General features: G+C 35.2%; 1 protein-coding gene across 34 annotated transcripts in view; it reads right to left on the bottom strand.

Moving 5' to 3' along the window:
* LOC106878324 (calcium-activated potassium channel slowpoke) overlaps nucleotides 1–22,947 on the bottom strand; it is a 329,393-nt gene that overhangs the window by 148,700 nt on the left and 157,746 nt on the right. For all 34 annotated transcript variants that reach the window (XR_016240707.1, XM_089347381.1, XM_052978540.2 and 31 more), the window contains exons 8-9: nucleotides 12,196–12,306; nucleotides 8,526–8,631 (exon numbers count right to left, since the gene is read on the bottom strand). Coding sequence is in view for 33 of the 34 variants with exons in the window: in XM_089347381.1 (XP_089203507.1) it covers nucleotides 8,526–8,631; nucleotides 12,196–12,306 (217 nt within the window). In the remaining variant the exon portion in view is untranslated. The remainder of the gene's footprint in view (nucleotides 1–8,525; nucleotides 8,632–12,195; nucleotides 12,307–22,947) is intronic.

Raw genomic sequence — 22,947 nt, 5'->3', positions numbered from 1 at the left:
ACTACTCACTGTGAGGAATAATTTATATGCTAAATTACCGACCAGTTATTTATAATTGAAACCCCTGCAGTTTTACCTTTGTGACAAACCAACAGGGTACCTCCTCGTGGTTGACTAACCAAATAAATTTCAACCAATTTTCCTCAAATCATTTGTATAGTCTTAAAATCTTCCATAGTCCAAGATATTTTACATCAGGTAAAAATTTAAAAAATACATGAGATGGGTATGGCTAAAATGTTTTTACTGAAGATGGGTCTGTGGGCTAAATATGAACAATGACAATGTGGTGACATTTTAGGGTATTGTCCAAGAGAGGTAGGGAAAAAGAAAGTGTGTGTAAAGTAGAATAATGAATTAAAAATTGATATCTTATGTTGTAGTGAAGTTAGGAATCATATTTGGGTGGTCTGAGAGAGAACAGAAATGAAGAACAGAGCATAAAAGAGAAAAATAGTGATTTCATGGACGATTATAATGCATGAGCTTATATTTCTAAGTAGATGACAAAAACATTTTTTTAGCTACTTTGGATGGATGGATGGATGGATGGATGGATATGGGGGAGAGAGAAAGGAAAAGAAAATGTGATAGAGGCACATGATTGTTTTATTAATTACATATACAAATGCATGCATGTGTGTATGTTTTTATGCATTTTTCATACAACAAACACTCAAAAAGAAAACTTGTAATGGAAATGTGTAATAGAAGTGTAAAAGTGTGTGTGTGTGTGTGTGTGTGTGTGTGTGTGTGTGTGTGTGTGTATGTGTGTGTGTTTGTAAGAAAGCGGAATATTAATTTCGTACCAATAGTTTGTTGATGTACACAACCACTTGTTACCTCACCTTGTATGTATATATAAAAAAATTTATAGGAATAATTTGTCAAGAAGGTGAGAATAATAGAGTGCAAGTGTATGTATTCAGATAAATGCAACATAGTTTGTTAATAGATTCCAAATGACTATAGGTACAAGTGATTGGTTAAGAAGCTTGCTTTGCAATCCTGAGGATCAATTTTGGGTAAGTGTCTTTTACAATAATCTTGGATCCACCCAAGCCTTGTGAAAGAAATTGGGTAGATAGAAACAGCAGAAGCCAATCAGATGGATTGTATTTGTAATTCAAAGGGCCAACCTAGTCATGCACTACAGTATGTTGATCCTGTATGAAGATTTCTTTAAGGATACATGCACTTATGGAATACTTAATTATTTACATTATAATAATACCATATAATTAATGTGGTATAATGTAATAAGGCAGTGAGCTGGCAGAATTGTTAGCATGGAAGAAATGCATTGCAGTATGATTCATTATGTTCTGAGTTCAAATTCCACTGAGGTTGATATTTGCCTTTCATCCTTTTGGGGATCAATAAAATAAATACCAGTGAAGTACTGGAGTTGATGTACTCAGCTTGCGTTTCCCCCTCAAAACTGCTGTCCTTGTGCCAAAATTAGAAACAAAATTAGAAAGACAAAAAAATTATAATTATAATTATAGACGTGGGAGTGGCTGTGTGGTAAGTAGCTTGCTTACCAACCACATGGTTCTGGGTTCAGTCCCACTGCGTGGCACCTTGGGCAAGTGTCTTCTACTATAGCCTCGGGCCGACCAAAGCCTTGTAAGTGGATTTGGTAGACGGAAACTGAAAGAAGCCTGTCGTATATATATATGTATATATATATGTATGTGTGTGTATATGTTTGTGTGTCGTGTTTGTCCCCCCCAACATCGCGTGACAACCAATGCTGGTGTGTTTACGTCCCCGTAAATTAGCAGTTCGGCAAAAGAGACCGATAGAATAAGTACTAGGCTTCCAAAGAATAAGTCCTGGGGTCGATTTGCTTGACTAAAGGCAGTGCTCCAGCATGGCCGCAGTCAAATGACTGAAACAAGTAAAAGAGTAAGAGTAATGAGTAAGCTGTTTAGTTGATTGAACACCTGGAATATTTAATGCTGAAAAAGATGGAGGATTAATTTACTTTTACTTTTAAATGCAATACAATATCAATTTGAAGTCTTCTACCAACACAGGAACATATATATTAGTTGATTAAATGAGGGACCCACTATGTGATAATTTATTCTGCTCGAAATAGAAAGCAAATATTCCCCAAAGAACACTATCATCTTAAAAAAAAGTGTAATGTAGTCCCAGATAAATTGTATTTTGGAAAAAAAAAGAAAAAAAATGACAGAAAAACAAAGACTGTAACACATTTGATCATAGATCTTGAACAGAGCTGACTTGGAGCAAAACAACAAAAAAGATATTAGATTAGTGGCAGTGGAATTGGTGGTGATGATAATAATGGCAATGATGCTGATGGTGGTAAAGATATTCTAACAAAAAAAAAAAAAAACAATATCATGCCAGCCATGTAATATCAAGTTTGTTTTAACTACTTTCTACTACAGCTGCTTCTAAGTGTGTTTTTATGCCCTTCAAATAATGTGAAGAGTGTTCTTTCAGAAAATGTCTGTTCAGTGAAAAGCTAATAAGTGAAGCGTTAGGCTAGAGACGTGTTAAAATACATAAGTATATTGGTTTCAAATTTAGGCACAAGGACAGCAATTTTAGGGGAGGGGGTAAGTTAATTACATCGATCCCAGTGCTCAAGTGATACTTGTTTTATCAACCCCGAAGGGATGAAAGGCAAAGTCAACCCCGACAGAATTTGAACTAAGAAATGTAAAGAAGGATGAAATTCCACTGAGTACTTTACCTGGCATGCTAATGATTCTGCCAGCTTGTCATGTAAAATATATAAATATATTTGTGGTAATATAGTAGCTGGAGTAAGAAACTAGAGGTTCTCTTGTCAACTAGTTTTACCTCATTCGGTAATGAGAAAGTAGTGAATGAAACATGGCAGTGAATGCTGAATGTATGTAAAAGATGAAGAGAATTAAGGTAAACATGTTCAGCTGGGTGTATGGTAGTTAATTGCATTAGGAATAGAACATGGATTAACAAAATAGCTAGATATTAAAGGCATTAGCTAATGTGAGTAGAAGAAATTACTGTAATGGTATGGACATATGATGCAAATGGACAATGATAAGTTAAAAAGTGGCCAATGGTGGTACTGGAAGGGACATGTAACAGATAAATATGTAGAAAGAGGTTGTACAATGAGATCTTGTGATATTGAACATTACAGATGAGAATGTTGGTGATATGCAAACATAGCCAACCCATAGCAGCATGGAATGGTGGGAAATGATGAAAAGATAGGGAAGAGTAGGTGACAACTGTAGTGAATGGGTAGGATTGAGGGGTGACTGTAGAGAATAGTGGAAGGTAGGGGAGAGTAAGAAATGACTGGCTATATAAAAAAAGTGGAAGCAGGGAAGAACAGTAGAATAGAAATAATGATGATGATATTGATTTTAAATCAAAGCTAATGTTATTTTCTTTAACTGTTTTGAATACTTGAGGTTTTTGGTTATACTGGAATATTTGCCAGAACAGCAGCTTTCGCTAACACAAGTGTTATGTAAAACAGGCATATAACATTTCTGGAAGCATTTTTCAAATAAGGAAATGGGTGATTTGGGAAAGAGAAAACAAATAAAGGGTAAAAACAAAAAAGTTGTAAAAAAAGCAAACTGTTGAAGAATGATTAGTAAAGGATCAAATGAAAGAAATGAATAAAAGAAAAACAGACTCAGAGGGTTTGACATGCACCGGAAAACAAGAGGAAAAAATGCAACATTGTTATAGATACCAGGTATGTAGGTGTTAATTAAACTTAGGCTGTAATTTGGAAATGTCAGTAGTTCATTCCCACACCACTTTGGCTCCCCTGCTCTCAGGAATGATTAATTTATAGGAAGCTGGATAGGTGACATAGATATCTCAGGAAAATTGGTAAGAATCAAGAATGCTGTTTAATATCTTCTTTTTCTTTTCTTTTTTTTTTTCATTTCTTATTTATGTTTACCAAAATTTTCTTACAATGATTTATAGAGGAAAAAAAACAAACAAAAAAACAGAAAGCAAACTAAATAGAAAGAATAAGAATTACTTACATTCCACAGAACTAATCAAAAAGGTAAGATTGTTCTTTCTACCATTAGCAAATATTCTAAGATAGAGCACACACACACACACACACACTTTACATATATATTTTTCGTAGCACGTGATAGAACACATTTTTCTTTTATCGCAATAACTTTCTACTAATTATGAACAGTTTCCAGCTACAAATAACAGCTTAAGGTATGGTTGATGCTTGAAGGCTTCTCCAGATAATATCTTTTATAAGAAACATCAAAGAAAGGCAGAAAAGAGTGCCAACAGGTACCATAACTATTGAAATTACCAGTGTTTTAACATAATTATTATTATAAGATGGAAATAGACAAGCACTTTAAATGTTTGTTGAACACCTAAGATAAAACCCAACATACTTCATTAATTTGTCGAGTCAATAAAGTAGGTATCAATTAAGGAAGACAATTTCTTTTTTAGTTTGTAGCTGCGTTTAATTTTTTTTCCAGATAATGCTGTTGTGTTGTTCTGGTAAAAAAGAAATCCAGTTAACAGTTGAGTGAGGCAGCCATTGGATATATATATGCGTGTGTTGTGTGTGTGAGTGTGTGTGTGTGTGTCTTTGAGTCTGTGTTTGTCCTCTGACACCACTTTACAACCAGCATTGGTGTGTTTCTGTGCACATAATTTAGCAGTTCGGCAAATGAAACTGATAGAATAAGTACCAGACTTTAATGGAAAAAACAAAAACAAAAAGTACTGGAGTTGATTCATTCAACTAAAATCCTTCAAGGTGGTGTCCCAGCATGGCCACAGTCTGATGATTGAAACAAGTAAATGAAAGATAAAAGATTAATTATGAATATTTTACAGGAAAAAAAAAAAGGGCTACAACAGGATGCCAGATGTATTTCAAATTAATTGTTGTCCATTTCTTTAGCAAAGAACTGATACTAATGGCAATAGAAAGAAATGAAAACTTTATGACCTTTACAACAGAGGATTAGAAGAGATGACATCTAACCTGATATTATGAAGGATCAAGGTTTGTGTTTTATTGCAAGGTCAACATTCTAGACATTGGAAATATAGAGAGAAAAGGAGAGTATTAATATTCAAGTGAGTTATGGAAATTTTCCATCATTAGCCTTGTTTTTCTTGTGTTAGCCGTTCTTTGTATGCACATATGTTCCAGAGCGGATTGAATTACATCCATATAGTCTTATATAATTTTTCTAAACCAATGTTTGTGAATACTTTTTGTGTAGTTTTAATATGGTAATATTAGAAATGGCAACTTAGGTACCATGTAAGTGATAAAATAAGAAACACTAAGTTGTTGCAGTAAATGATCCTATAGATGAGACAAAGAATGGCAAGAGAAAAAGTTAAGAAAACAAAAAAAAAGAGAAAGAATAAGAAAAGATTGCCGAAAGGAAAAAAGAAGGAAGAAAAAAGGAAAGAAAGAAGCAAAATAATAAATAAAGAAGATGAGAAATAAGAAGCAATAAAGATAGAAAATGAAAAAGAGAAAACTAATTCCATTGTCCTATCTGTGAACAGGAGGCAGCAATAAGATATTCAATAGCTACAAGATTCGTTTAGTTATTCAAACAAACTCTTTGCCAGAAGAAGATGAAGCAATGTCTTGAACTATTTCAGTCTCATTGTATTACTGTGTCAACCAAGAGCTGCATCTATGGTACTGTACATTTCTCATCCAAACTTCTATCTCACTACATTATTTCATCAAACATAATTTCATACATAAGATAGAATTTCTCTGCAATTCCTGTTTCTAATAGATTCCAAGCCTATCAGTTTCAAATAGAATGAAACTTCGTTAAATAAGTATAAAGTAACAAGAAAAAATGCAGAACAGCAGCAACCAACACCACCAGCATCAGCAACACTAGCACCCCCATTTACAATAATCACCATGAATCAATAAGCAAGCCTCTACATAGTTATTTAACCTGCTAGAAACACCAGCTGTATCTCCCACTCTGATCATACTGTACTACCTTTGAGCCTAGGTTTGCTTAATCAGTGTTGACACAAGGTGAAACATTTACAACAACAATAACAGTCACTACATCAATCATCACCACAACAACCATCCCCATAGAATTAAAAAGTACCACAGATCCCTATTTCCCCTTCATCCCTTGTCCGCATTATGCACAGTGCATTTACATATTCCTCGCATTTCCAAATGATTGTCATCATCATCGATAAGATTACCATCCTCCTCTAAATTGTTTCTCTTTAAATCTTCTTTTGCAATGTTTCATCAACAAACATCATCTTTCCTTCTCATTTTCTGTATCTTTTCAACACATCATTTTATTTCATTTTGTTCAATTGCAACAGTTTCAATTTTACATTTTATCTTTATATCTTTCCCCACTTCACTCCTCTTACAAATATATTCAGAACAAAGCTTTCATATACCCATTTTATGTGTGTGTATTACATACACACACACACACACTCTCTCTCTCTCTCTCTCTTGTCTTTCTATCATTTGTCCTCTCTCCTATGCACTGTATAATGCTGCCATGGAATGAGAAATAACTTTAGATTGTCCATACTTAACCCAACCCCTCCCATAATCTCTGTGCCTCTCTCTCTACAAAGTATCTATTAAAAATCCTGTATTGCTGGCCATCACTCCCTCTCCTCAAAGGTTTTTGCAACTGACATATATTACACTCTTTTACCAGCAGACAGATAGCTACCATTAGTGTCTCTTTCGCACAGCCATCACCCTCTGATATTTATTATTTCTCTCTCATTATACCCTGTAATTATTATCCCTCTTCCATTACTCCACCTAGAAGTGTCTTCTATCTTTTCCTCTTTTCCCGTACTATCACCCCAATCACTTTTTCCCCCATATTTTCTCTCCTTTCTTCCACACATTTTAGTTCATCTTGTGCAGTCACCCTCTCTTCTACTCACTCTATCAGTTACATTGTCCTGAATGAATAGAAACAACATTGAATGATGAAGATTCTTTTAACTAACTGGGTACACTATTGCTGGTACTATGATAAAATACATCCTATATACTCCGTAAAAGTTAATAATAGGAAAAGCACCCAACTATAGAAACCAAGCAGAAATGAAAACAGAACAAGCAAGATGTAGTTCCCTGACACATCTAGAAGTTTGGTAACTCTTGTGATGTTTGTTGACATTTCTGATCAACAAATCATTCACTAGCTATGCACTTACAAATGTCTCTGGAATAAAAAAAAATCCCTTACTTGAAGGTTTGTGACAGGAAAGGCGAGTGGCCATAAATATCCTGCCTTGTTTTCCTCCTGTCTAAGCTATGCTAGAATAAGAAACAAATGTTAAACTAAATGGTTTAACTCTGTTAAAGTATTTTATACATTTTGTTTTGGTATTCCTCTAAAACTTATCTGTGAATCAGTAAGCTCATGGAATAAATATGTACATAAATGAATCTGAGTTGACATCTAAGTCTCGATGAAGAGAAGTTGTAGACAAATAAATTACTATCATTATTCATTATTTTGCTCTGCAGATAAATATTTTTGACAGAAATTTTCTTTAACGAAAAATGTCCATTTCGAATTATTAAAGTAAAGATTTACAAGAACCTATAACTTATATTGATTTTTTAAAAAAAGATTTCAATTATTTTCCAAAACAAATACCAATAGTTACTGAAGGTTAAAAACTACTAAGCCATTTATATCAATTGAGAATAACAAATATTTGTTTTCTTATTTTTTTTAATAGGAAAATACAATGACATTCATTATCACTAATGTGTTGTGATTATCAAAAAATAATGGTGTAGAAGCAATTAATAGATGGGCTTCAGGTTGTGATTTACAGTGATAGTCTATAACCTCTGCTTAACAGTGAGAAAATATTTAACAGGCAAAAGTGCCTGTGCTGGTGTCATGTTAAAATCAACCAGCACATACTGTAAAGTGGTTGGCATTAGGAAGGGCATACAGTCATAAAAACCAAGCCAAATCAGATTGGAACCTGTTGCTGCTCTCCAGCTTGTCAGCTCTGGTCAAATCATCCAAACCATGCCAGTATGGAAGACGGATGTTAAAGGGTGATGATGGTGATGATGGTGATGATGATATGTATATATATATATATATTATATAATGAGGGTAGAAAATCTTTTCTTGAGAACACACTCTTTGTGGTAAGGCGATTTGACGTCTATCTCTAGCGTATAGGAATCCACTTTAGTGGTCATTCCTCTTATTAATTGTATATATATATATATATATATATATATATATATATATATGCAGATATATAATAAAACACACACACACGCATTTGTAAGGTAGCACAACTTCGCCAGTTCAGACATAACATTTCATTAGTGAAATATGATAACACATCAGTAAACCTAAACAATGCAAAAGTTGACAACAATGTTCAATCTAAATATTAAAGTTATCTACATGCAAACTAATAATACTGAAATTTGTCTGGTTTCTTATATTACTTACCTTTACTCTTTCTAAATCATTGGCATCCATAACCGTGCCTTGGAAAAATTCTACTTGTGTAAAATGCCTCTTAAGCAACCCTTCAAGTTCTAAATCAGGGAGTTGCCTGGAAAATGAAAATAATGAAATACAAGTTTTCTGTAACATAATCACATGAAAAAATAAAATAAACTGAATAATAATAATTTTTTAAAAGTGGTTTAATATCTTGTATCTTTGGAGGGTCTTTATGCCAATAATAAACACATGCACTGGTTCCATTTCCCTTTTTTTTCTTATTAGCCAATTGATTAAGATTTAACCAATTAACTAAACAATTGCTTGATTAATTGTTTGGGCAGTCAATCAATTAATTTGTCAAAGTCCTTTCCTCATCATTCGTAACCTCAATATTGACATGCTCTCTCTACTCAAGGTTTATTTGTCTCTTAGTTAATGATTCTATATTAAAACTGGTGTAATATCCACTTCTCAATGATAGTGTGGATGGAATCGTTCTCCAAACTTAAATATTGAGGTTGTTCTCAGAGCCGCCTGACTTGCTCCCTGTGCTGGTGGCACATAAAAAGCACCATCCAAACATGGTTGATGCCAGCTCCCCTGCCCCGACTGGTTTCAGTACCAGTGACATGTAAAAAGCACCATCCGAACATGGCTGATGCCAGTGCCACCTAACTGGCTCCTGTGCTGGTGGCACATAAAAAGCACCCACTACACTCTTGGAGTTGTTGGCGTTAGGAAAGGCATCCAGCTGTAGAAACACTGCCAGATCAGATTGGAGCCTGATGTGGCCTCCTGGCTTGCTAGTCCCCAGTCAAACTGTTCAATTCATGCCAGCATGGAAAACGGATGTTAAATGATGATGATGATGATAAATTACTGAAGATAACATGCAACTGCCTCACATATAGAAAAGGTCATCTGGCTTATTACAACTACTACCTCTAATATGCACAAGGTTTGTCTTTCTGTCCTTTGCACTGAGGCTACAATAACATCTTTCTCTCTCTCTCTCTCTCTCTCTAAACTAGAAACTCATGTAAAGCTCCAGCACAACTCCAGCTAAAACACATCTCCCTTCCCTTCGTCATTCTTCTTTTGCTTTGCCCCAAACCTTTTGTTATACATTATTCTTTTATCCACAGAACTGCATCTCCCTGAAACTCCCTCTCTGTTTACATCTCTCTTCAAAAGGCGTATATTCCAACTGAACCTCAACCACACTGGCTAACATGTCTGAGAGGGTCAGTAAAGTTTATGAACAATGGCTCTCCTCTGCATAACTTCACAATTTGAATGGAGCTTATGATCCTGACATGAGGGACTTGAATGTTGATGGTTGAATACTAGCCGATCAATTCAGAAGGTGGGGCCTCACATCTAAGAAGCAGCCAGTGTACTGTAAAATCCTGTTGAAGGCCTTGAAACAGTGTCCATTCTCTCCTGATGACCCCTGAAACCTACTGGTGTCTGGCAACACTTGCATAAGCAAGCTGTTTATAAGTCTCTAGAAAATTAGCACAAAAAAGAAAAACCCAGATACATTGATTTTAGAGTTGGTTATCCTTTTTAATATAAGTTACTAAGTTATGAAAAAGATTGCAGAATCTAATTTCAACAGGGCAGCACAGTAATCTACTATAGAATAGGTGAAGTTTGAACTACAGATAATGGTAAAAGAAAAATTTAGTGAGTGATACTGAAAAGAAGCAAATTCAAAACTGCTTAGATAACCCAATGTCAAATCTTGGTTCAAACTATTGTTTATCATTTTATTTTTATTGTTAATATTTTTAAAAAATACATGAACATAACAACTTTTAAAACTTTGCACATTAAACACAATGTCCTATTAATTAGGAAATCAATATTTAGAAAAATATATATTTAGATTAATCAAGAAATCGATATCAAGACTTATCATTAAGACAAAATAAAATTAATGTTAATTAATGTATGTATATGTGTGTGTACACCCACATTGATATATACATATATGTGTGTATGTATCCAGAGTAATTTAAACTGTAAATTGCATGACAAATAACTAGTAGTTAGAACTCTATGTGTATTTCCTTTCATGTATTTTAATTGTATCCTTTGTCATTAAATTCGGTTTTGAGTGTTACACATAGCATATGTCTAAGATGAAAAACTTGGAGTTTGTTTATAAAGATATTTAGTTACACCATCTTATGAACGTTTCATTAACATAAAGTAATTATTATCTATTATCTTTTACTTGTTTCAGTCATCAGGTTTGGCCATGCTGGGGCACTACTTCAAAGAATTAACTGAACCAATTAACCCCCAGTACTTTTTTTTAAGCCAGGTACTTATTATATTGGTCTCCTTTGCTGAGTCACTAAATTATAGGGATATAAACAAACCAACAACTGTGAAGCAGTGGTGGGGGACAACCAAAGACACAGTGATATATATATATATATATATATACATACATACATGATGAGCTTCTTTCAGTTTCTGTTAACCAAATCCACTCACAAAGCTTTGGTTGACTGGAGGCTATAGTGGAAGACTTACCACACAACCTGTTGGAGCTGATTTCTGAACAGAACAGTTAACTTTGACCTAAGACAGACAGCTGCCACTAACAATACACACATATTTATATAGATAGATAGTTGTTGTTGTTGTTGGCACTCCATCGCTTACGACGTTGAGGGTTCCAGTTGATCCGATCAACAGAAACAGCCTGCTAGTGAAATTAACGTGCAAGTGGCTGAGCACTCCACAGACACGTGTACCCTTAACGTAGTTCTCGAGGATATTCAGCGTGACACAGTGTGACAAGGCTGACCCTTTGAATTACAGGAACAATAGAAACAGGAAGTAAGAGTGAGAAAAAGTTGTGGTGGAAGAGTACAGCAGGGTTCACCACCATCCCCTGCTGGAGCCTCGTGGAGCTTTAGGTGTTTTCGCTCAATAAACACTCACAACGCCATGTCTGGGAATCGAAACCGCGATCCAATGACCGCGAGTCCGCTGCCCTAACCACCGGGCCATTGCGCCCCCACATAGATAGATAGATACATACATCAATTAATCAATCATCATACTCCCTTATCATCATCATTTTACATTTGTTTTCCATGCTGGCATGGATAGTATGGCTTGACAGGATTCAGTGGGTCAGAAAACTATATGTTGTTCCAATGTCTCATTTTGCTAAGATTTCTGCTGCTAGAGAAAAAAAATGAGGCATTGGAGCAAAATTTGGTGCTGAATCCTATCAAACTGTCCTACTCATGCTGCCATGAAGAATGAATGTAAAATGATGATGATGTATATTTTCGAGTTGGTGTCATTAGCTTTGTTCAGCCTAATTAGGTGACTTCCATTTGTTTATATTTAGTGTAAAAAATTAATAATTGGTTTCATATTATTATTTTGGTTTATTCAAGCATGTATGTAAATGCAAGTGCAAAAGGTTAAATTTGTATGGAAGCAAGACTTATGATTTATGATTTGGTTGTTCCATACCTTAACCACCTGGTCATTTTTGCTATATTCAAACAAACAAAAATATACACATTGAGTATACAATAAATCAATTACAAACACATACATTGAGTATCTCTAATGTTTACATTAGATATACACAAACATACATACAGATATATAAAGAGGAAATTAAGTTACTTACGTATCAATAAATATAATCTCTACATCCACGTCTTCTCTGTCTTTGTGTAAGAAATCTTTTAAGAAGTTTGAGACCGAGTCATATGTAATATGGCCACACACTACAATATGTCTGTAGAAAAATAAATAAGAAAAATGAAAATGTGAAGAGAAATGAAACTGTAAGCAAAATAAAAAATAGAAATAACAGGGATACTAAGTAACAATGAGAAAAACTCACACATTGGCTTTTTGGTGCAAAATGCAATATAATTGTTAGTGGGGAGATGAATTCCAGCTACCTTCAGTGCCATGATCACATGATTTTGACCTTACTTGGTCTTGTCAGTGATGGACACAAGAGTGCATTTTGCACCAAAATGCCAAGTTCTAATAGAACAACCACATTTAAGTGGACATAGATATTATCTCTTAACATGAATACATATTTTTAACAAGTTAACTGGTTAATTGTGACACTAGTGTCTGTTCTGGCACTGTTAGTAATATATATTTTTTACTAAGTAACAATAGTAATGCTCTATTTCATCCAAACACCTTTTCCTTATACAGTTCTTTGAAGCCACCACTAAGAACCTAAAAATGTGGCACTCACTCAGGTGTACATTCAAGAAAAACTGCTGTTGTTGTTGCTTAGCTCTGGGTCAATGTTGATTGCACAAATCCATGATTAGAGGCATTCCAGTTGTGACCATCCCACTTTTTGTACATTAGTGTCTACACTGTCAAAAGTATCTCTCCTATTTCTTTTGAGTTGGTAAGGTGTGATTTGAGGGAGATTTTAGCTGTTATTTCAAGCAAGTTGAGCAACCACAAAGAAAATTTTTTGTTGGCTAATAGTAGAAAAAAAAGTATAAAAAATAAAAAAAACATGTTTTTCTGATTATCTGAGAGTAGCTCTTCAGTCTTCAATCACAATCATTGATTCATAGACTGTCTTTTACAGTAATTACAATTGTTTTTGTTACACTGATTCTTGAATACACTTGGTGCACCAACCTTATCCCCTCATGTTATGTGTTCTATGGTTTATCTTGCATATAGTAATACTAAATGCATTTGAACATACTCTAATTTTGTTGCTCACAAGTATTTACTGAACACTACAATCCAGCCTGAGCAATGGAAGTTCTATAACTATTTTACAATTTAGACGAAAAAAATCATGTGTGTGTGTGTGTGTGTATAATTATTAATCTAATATATGAATTGCTTATAATTTTTATTCCATGCTGACTACCTGATAATAATCATTAACATGATTTTCATCCTTATTTTATGAATATATATATGAATATATATATATATATATATATATATATATATATATATATATATATATGTATGTATGTATGTATATAAGTATGCATGTGTGTATGTATATATACATGTATATATGTGTATGTATATATATATATATATATATATATATATATATGTATGTATATATATATATATTCTTTTACTTGTTTCAGTCATTTGACTGTGGCTATGCTGGACCCCTCCCCACACACACTCACACATGGAGAAAAGAAGTATTACTATACTGGAAAGGATATAGGAGAGTTGGTCAGGGAGCAGAAAATGCACCTGAGTCTTAAAACCTGTAGTTTTTAAATTTTCTAACTGGTTTTGACAATTTTTGTTTTTCAATGGTAAATATATATGTGTATATATATATATATATATATATATATATATATATATATATATATATATATATATATTGAGTTATAATAGACGATTTAACATTAGAACTGAAGAGTTACTTAATACTTTTTGTAGGGTACATATTTATACATTTATTATCATACTGTTGTAAGAAGTTGGAGCAACAGTGAATCTGAAGTTTCAGCCTGCTAACCTTTGTCAGACTGTGGTACACTTGGGTTCCTCTTGGCTTTATATAATCAGTTGTAAATTGTTTTGTTGGGGTAGGTGGAGCTATGTGGAACAATAGATCTGGTGTTAATGTTATTTAATTTTTATTTAGAAAATTTTCCTGAGTGCTTTGGGAAAGTAAAGATTGAAGACTATGTTGCTGTAAGTTTTTATAGGGGAATTCTGGTTATCCTTGTAAAGATAGGGTGTACTGCATTCTATATGTAAGTGCATCTACAGACACATATACACACAGATGCATATATATAAAACACACATCTAAGGCAACATTTACTCAGCAATTGTTCAGGATATATATATATATATATATATATATATGGTTGGCGTTAGGAAGGGCATCCAGCTGTAGAAACTCTGCCAAATTTAGATTGGAGCCTGGTGTTGCCATCCGGTTTCACCAGTCCTCAGTCAAATTGTCCAACCCATGCTAGCATGGAAAGCGGACGTTAAACGATGATGATGATGATGATGATGATGATGATGATGATGATGATGATGATATATATATAGTGAGAATTTACAAAAATCAAAAGACAAAGATGGGCGTGTAAACAACAAACAGATGTATTAGTTTAATGCTTGGGAAGTGAGAAAGTCTTTTACGTTTTGAGTCTATGCTCTTTGACAGAAAGGAACACAGAAATAAACAGGGAGAGAAAATAGAAAAAGGTATAGTGGCTTGTGATCTATCATGGCAAATGCCGGACAGCAGGGTTACATAGGAGAGCTAGGAAGAAGGGAAGAAGATACATACATACATACACACACCACTACACAAAGCACACACATTCATAAACACATACGTGCACAAACACTAGCATATTAATACACACACACACACACACAGAATTTCAATCATGGGTATACATAAACTTTCAGATATAGATATACAAAATGTATAGGGTTATATAAGTATTTAGATGTAGGAATCTCATAGTCAGGTAGGTTGTGTAAACATTGAAGAGATGTTCTGTTCACAGGATATCAAGGCTCCCTCCTGTGTGTTACAAAAAATTGAATAATGAGAAGACAACATACATATTTGTTTCAGAAGGCTTGGCAGCATTTAAGAAAACAAGCAAAAGGTGATCACCTTTGTAAGTAGGCATAACCACTCAACAATGAAATATAGGAAAACTGAGTCAAGTATGCAGACACACCCCTTAATACACAGGTATGCATGCATGCATCCATTCACACACACAACACAGTATGTACATACTATGAGACGTTTATTAGGAAAACAAGTTGAAAGTTTATATGGAGAAAAATGAGCAGCAGAAAACAAATACTACAAAGATAGGAGAACTAGAGCAGGGTTAGTGTAAGCATGGGGAAAATGAAACTAGTGACTCAGTACTGAAAAATGTCATAAAGAAATGACAAATAGGAAATTCCAATAGTTCAAAAATTTCAAATTTTATCATTGAGATTTGATATACATGCATATATGTATATATAACTATTAGGTCACCCCATAAATAATGTGCATTTTTTAAATACTTCTTTTATTTTTCAAAGGTAAGATAAACAAAATTCTTGTTTAATCTAAAATATACTCTCTTTCATTTTCTACAATGTTTTTCCATCTATCTGGTAGACTTGTGAGGCCCCTCTTCCAAAATTCACTTGTCCGTGGCGAAAAATACTTCTCCAGTACTGTTCTGACCTCATCTACAGAATTCATATTTTTTCCGTCCAAATGATTTTGAAGACTGCAGAATAAATGATAAACAGATGGGGCAATGTCTGGCGAATATGGTGGTTGGGGCATCGTTTCCCATTCAAACTGCTCCAGCCTTTGGAATATCATCCTCGCTGTATGTGGCTGAGCATTATCCTGATGGAAGAACATCTTTCGTCTTGAAACCAAAGACGGTTATTTTACTTCTAGCACTGACTTAAGCGGCTCAAGCTTCTTGCAGTAGATCTCCTTTGTTATCATTTGGTTTGGGTTTAAAAGTTCAAAGTGGACTAAACTTTTCTTATCGCATCAAACAGACAACAACACCTTCTTTAGCCTGGGGTGCCGGTGTTTCTCCTTTCCCTAGCCACTGTCTTCGGCACTTGACATTTTTATAGAGAACCCATTTTTCATCACCAGTCACTATTCGGTCCAAAAAATGGTTCATTCATGAGACATGACAGCAAAGAAGAGCACACATTCACTCTCTGCATGTGATTAAACTCAGAAAGTTTGTGAGAAACCCATTGACCTAATTTGCTAACTTTTCTGATAGCACACAGGTGTTGATGAATGATTGAATGACCAAATCCAAGCTTTTCTACTAGTTCCTCAATAGTTACAACTGGATTTTGTCCCACCAGGGTTTGCAGGATGTCCTTATCAAACTCTACAGATCTTACAGGATGAGACTCATCTTCTAGGCTGTAGTTTCCAGCTTGGAATTTCTGGAACCACCTTTGACATTGGCATACACTTATTGTCTGATCCCCATATGCTGCATTAATATTCCTCACACTTTCCGTTGCATTGTTGCCTTTATTGAACTCATAAAGCAAAATATGCCAAATATGCCCCTTTGTCACTTCCATTATAGCTTTGAAAAAATAACTTGAAATTGAACTGCACTCTTCAAAACTTGCATTAAGAATAAATACAAGGTAAAATTACTACCTGCTTTTATAGCAAGTTGATGCTGGTAGTTTAGCCTCCAGCTTTTAGTTCATGCAATTGAAAAAAAACACATTATTTATGGGATGACCCAATATATAGATAACAGTAGATTCTTACTGTCTGAATTGCAACTACATATAACAAAAATAATTACCATAAAAACTCATGTAATTTGTGCACCTGTGTAATTTACGCAAGTGATTTTCAGGATAAAATTTGTTAAAAAAACCTTCTACTCATGTAAAATTTGCACCTAAAAGTTTTCAGAATTGTCAATATAGCCAGGAGAAAAAGGTTTTCAATTTAGTTGTATTTAGAATAACTTCACTTACTTATGATTAGATTTTATTAAATTTTCATTAAATAAAAATAATTTCTGCTTAACAGGTATCATATTGAAAGCTATTAAATTACAAAGTGTTTGTGTTGTTTATCATAGATTTTATTTTACATTTCTTGCTCACAAGAGATTATATTCGATTTTTAGCATACTTCTGTATGCCTTCTCAAATCACGATCACAGGAAAAGTTGTTGATAAGAATTACCAACAAAAACAAAGCTGATAAATACAAACAGGTATTGCAAATTAAGTTTAATTACCAATAAACATCAGCTTAGATGACACTTTACTCAACCGACAGAGGAAGGTAACCGATCAAACTGATTATGTAAACAGAATTCTTTTCTGCCTTTTCTTGTTGGAACCATTGATACGGAGTATCGAAATTTTAATCCCTTTCACACTTATAAAATGTAAAGCAAACTTTAAAATTTGTCATTACCATTATTGCCAGTATGAGCAGAACTTATGAATTGTTTACTGCGACAGAGAAATTAAATATGTGCTCCATTGCGATAGGTAGAAACTCCAAATAATGTAAAATATGAACCGGACTGTTTTTTACTAGCATGAACATCAGATTTCAAAGACTAGTTAACCATTTAATGGTTTTAGCAAATTTATACAGAAAAAGTAAGCATTAAACTGTCTAGCATAAATAAAAGTCAACTTCATTAAGTGTATTTAAGCCATTATTTTTTCTGTAAAAATCTATTCTGACATTAAATGAGTCAACTTCCGTTATGAATTTTTACGTTTTGTACATTTTTTTTCAATAAAAAAAATTTTTTTTTAATTCTGGAAATGACCTACTCATGTAATTTACGCACCCGCTAAAATTTATTTTTATTTTTGTGAAAAAGTGCATGAATTACACATGTTTTTACGGTACTCAGAATTGTTAAGTAGTGTGGAATAACATGATTCAGAGCTGAGTTTGTATGTCATAATAGAACAAAAAACGTAGAAATAATATTCATAATAAAATTAGAGGTAAAATTTGAATAACAATTCAAAGGGGAAAAAATTACTCAATAGAGTTAAGTAGAGTAGAATAATAACATTATTCCGAGCTGACTGAGATTCTTGACTTGGAGTTTCCTTGAACTTAAATTCTGAATTTATTTCCTTTGGGGAGGGATGGATGGATGGATGGACGATCTATGTGACTGTCTGTCTGTCTGTCTGTCTATCTATATATATATGAGAAAGAGAGAGAGGGGGACCTGGAAAGAGATGGGTACTGCTAGGTTTAAAAATAACAGTAACACCACAGTCAAAATAGAAACACTATGACTCTAATAGGGTTGGAAGTTCAAAGAAGAAAGGGACACATTCATACATGTGCACATGTATGGATGCATATATATAAATCTCCTGATCTGTTCCCCAACATGAAAAAACACTTGGTTAGGGACCAGTATAGCAGTGATGTTGATGTCACATCTGGTGTTGATGACTTTTTTGTTAACCAACAGGATGAAAGTTTCTTCAATGGGATACAAGCACTGTAACACCAATGGAAGAGGTGTGTGGACTACGTTGAAAAATAAACCTCATTTGGTTAATTATTTACATCATTTACATTTGACAGATATTTTTCCTCATCGTATTTGTTGTTAACACAACGGTTCGGCTGATATACCCTCCAGCCTTAATCAGGTGTCTTGGGGAAATTTGGAACCTGGGTTCTCATTCCTAAGGTATTTTTCGATGTTATTATTATTATTATTTTTCAGGTCACTGCCTGGAATAATTGTTGTCGTCGTCGTCGTTTAACGTCCGCCTTCCATGCTAGCATGGGTTGGACGATTTGACTGAGGACTGGCAAGCCAGAAGGCTGCACCAGGCTCCAATCTAATCTGGCAGAATTTCTTCTGCTGGATGCCCTTCCTAATGCCAAACGCCAATAATAATGATAATAATAATAATAATAATAATAATAATAATAATAATAACAACAACAACAACAACATCGAAAAATACCTTAGGAATCAGAACCCAGGTTCGAAATTTCCCCAAGAAACCTGATGAAGGCTGGAGGGTATATCAGCCGAAACGTGTTAACAACAAACAAGATGAGGACAAATATCTGTCAAATGTAAATAATGTACATAATTCCTCATCTCTTAAATATAGAACAGTACTCATTTGGTTACATTCCATGAGAGTATCTTGGTCAGCCTGTGAACTTTTTAGCCAACCTTTATGTGTGTGTATACATACACACACACACAATCAGTTTTTTAGTCCAATCCATACCAGCATGGAAAAATGTTTGTTAACTGATAATAATGATGATGATTTTTTTATGTATGTATGTGTAGGTGTATGTGCATGTATGTTTATACAAATGAATGTTTGTTTACATTATCATGTGTTTAGGGTAGGATATTTCTATTAATTCGGTTCAGCTATTTTGTGATGCTTGAAAACCAACTCACTGGAATACCTGTACAATTATTGTTAGGTAAACAATATTTCAGTAAATTATCAATTTCTCACTTCTACTTCAGTAAATCTGCCCTTCCTCCTATCTCAATGTAGCTATTGAGTACACTTGGTTATTCTATATTTAAGTCCTGTTAATTTTATACATGGCATGAATTGAGATTCTCTCTGGCAGTTAGATTAAATTAATATCACCTACTTTACTTTCAGCAAATTAATTTAAAAAAAATTTTCTTGGTAATATATCATCATCACCATCATTTAACGTCCACTTTCCATGCTAGCATGGGTTGGACGATTTGACTGAGGACTGGCAAGCCAGAAAGCTGCACCAGGCTCCAATCTGATCCAGGCAGAGTTTCTACAGCTGGATGCCCCTCCTAACGCCAACCACTCCGAGAGTGTAGTGGGTGCTTCTAGGTGCCACAGGCACGAGGGCCAGTCATGCGGTACTGGCAACGGCCTCGCTCAAAAGGTGTTTTTTACATGCCACCTGCACTGGAGCCAGTCCAGCGGCACTGGCAACGACCTCGCTTGAATGATTTTCTAACATGCCACCAGCACAAATGCTAGAAGGCGACGCTCATAACGATTACGCTCAAATGGTGCTATTTACGGGCCACTAGCACAGAAGCCAGACAGCTGCTCTGGCTATGAACATGCTCAAACAGTGCTGAGATCATCATCATCATTTAACGTCTATTTTCCATGCTGGCATGGATAAGATGGTTTGACTGGAGTTGGCAAGCTGTAGATCTGCACCAGGTTTCAGTCTGCTTTGGCTTGGTTTCTATGGCTGGATGCCCTTCCTAATGCCAACTACTCCACAGAGTGTACTGGATGCTTTTTACATGTCACCAGCACCTTTTGCATGTCACTGACACTGGATAATAATGATAATAATTAGTAGTGGGAGCCAGGAAATTCCATGCTTTATAAAGGCTCTTATTTCTAGTTTGAGGCATAAATTTATAGATTTTTATAATGTTGTTTCAATATGTCAATGAATTTGATTGTCTTCTGCTGTGATCCATAGACTTTTTAAAAGCATAACATTAGAATGTATAACATAACAGAAACACACACACAGACACACATGATGGGCTTTCTCAGTTTTCACCTCCCAAATTCACTCACAAGGTATTGGCTGACCCAGGGTTATAGTAGAACACACTTGCCAGAAGTATCATGCAATGGGAGTGAACTTGAAACTATGTGGCTGCAAAGTGAGCTTCTTCTCCAAACAACCATTTCATTTTCATGTATTTGAACATCTCATCTTCTATTATATGATACTGACTCAACCATCTTTTTCTGTGTGTGCATGTGAGCGCACATGTACATGTGAGCGCACATGTACATGCATGAATGTTTAACCAATATATACATTCAAAGAATGTAAACAACAAATGAAAACTTAATGCTTTCCAAATGAGGTCATTTGCACTGAGCTATATAAGCTCCCTTGTTATTGTTGCTGTCAGAAATGTAGTGAATTAGGTATTGGTTTATTGGAAACCTATAACCAAACAAAGCAATTAACCACAAATTGTGATATAAAATCCCAAAATAAACAGCACCAACAGTAGGTGCAGAGGCATGGCTGTATGATTTCAGCTTTGTTCCACTGAACAACACCTTGGGTAAGTGTCTTCTACTATAGCTTCAGGCTGACTAATAACTTCTGACTGAATTTGATAAATGGAAACGGTAGGAACACATCATGTGAGTGTGTGAAGTATATATATATATATATATATATATATATATATATCGTCCATAAACATGAATCCGAAAAAAGAAGCACACTCTAAGTCATAGAGCAGTATTTATTAAAGTTAGATAAGACCAGTTTATGAGGTTACCTTAGGTTTCATATCCATAAGGGGCTTAGCTTTATGGTGTATCATCAGATCCCAAGACCCCTGTTGGCTAAAAGCCTCTCTAGCGAGTGGCCTCTCTAGAGTATGGAGGAGGAAAGGATGCCATTACTCAATGTCAACAAAGGGGATTGTCTGCCCTTGGCTATTGATTGCTGATGTCAACAAGGAGGATTGTATCCCTTTCGCTAGTGATTACCAGTGACCCTCTTATCCCGTGGGTTCCAATAGGCTAGCAGCAATTTCCTGAAATGTAAACACGGTCTGAAGACCTCCATTCTGAAGTTCAGGATGTTCCCTGGGTCAAGGGAGTCCTTTAAGATCCTTGCCTGTTCCGTTATGCATAATTTATAGTGATTGGTCTCAATATAGGGGCTTGGATTTTCTAGGATTTTCCATGATATTGTGTATAGAATCCTGTCATCTATCAGCTGCCATACATGGTTAGCTAATGATGTAATGACTCTCCTTTCTGGAATCCTGAAGGGAGATCTGTGGTTGGAGAGGCATTGTTTGAACAAGTTCCCGGAACAGCTGATGTATCTCCGTAGTCGGGTGTTGGTGGTGGTGTGTCTGTTGGTGTTGGCGTTGCTGCCACCACTGTTGCTGGAACTGGTGCTGTTGGTGCTGGTGCTGCTGGTGTTGGTGAAGATGTTGGTGATGGTGATGGTGTTGGTGCTGCTGTTACCAGTGTTGGTTAAGGTGCCATTGTTGTTATGGTCATCGCCATTGATGGAGGTGCTGTCATTACTGTTGTGGATGCTATTGGTGGTGTCTCTGCTGCTATTTCCATTAGGGATACTGCTGTTGTTATTGTCGCTGTTATTGTTATTATCACTGGTGATGGTACTGCTGCTGCTATTGGAACTGTCGAGCCTGATGTTGTAGCTGTAGCCAATAGGGAAGCTGCTGATAAGGCTGCTGTTGTTATTAGGGATACTACCATTGCTGTCATTGATGTTGTTATTGTTGTTATCGCTAGCAATGGTTCTGTTGGTTCTGTTCATAGTTCTGCTGCTGACATCTCTGCTACTGTGGTTGTCGTTAAGGGAGCTACTGATGTTACTGCTGCTGCTAGGGTTGGCCGGTACCTTGGCTTCATAGACAACTCCCTTGGTTTTGCAGTGGCCCCTCACTGGGCATCTGTTGTAGTCCCTACATGAACATCCTGCCTCCACTCAGGTTAGGGGTGCTAACTTGAATGCTCTTAATATCGAAGCACAGCTAAAAGTGACCCTAAGGTTGTGCCTGTTGAAAATGAGTCCATACCTATGTGAACTAGTGAAATGTTTCTCTTTTAACTTAAGGAATATCCTACCTACAGACGTTTCTACGTTAAGAGAGAACCTGATAGATGGAAACTGAAAGAAGCCTGTTGTGTGTGTGTGTGTGCTAGCCTATTGGAACCCATAAGATAACAGGGTCACTGGCGATCGATAGCCAAAGGGATACAATCACCTTTGTTGACATCGGCAATTGATAGTCAAGGGGAGACAATACTTTTTGTTAACACTGAGTACCGGGGTCCTTTCTTTTTTCTT

The sequence above is a fragment of the Octopus bimaculoides genome, chromosome 2 (genome assembly GCF_046866305.1).
Source record: "Octopus bimaculoides isolate indiv1 chromosome 2, ASM4686630v1, whole genome shotgun sequence".
Classification (NCBI taxonomy): Eukaryota; Metazoa; Mollusca; class Cephalopoda; order Octopoda; family Octopodidae; genus Octopus; species Octopus bimaculoides.
Note: the sequence above shows the minus strand (reverse complement) of the source record. Positions and strands in the feature narration are given on the sequence as shown.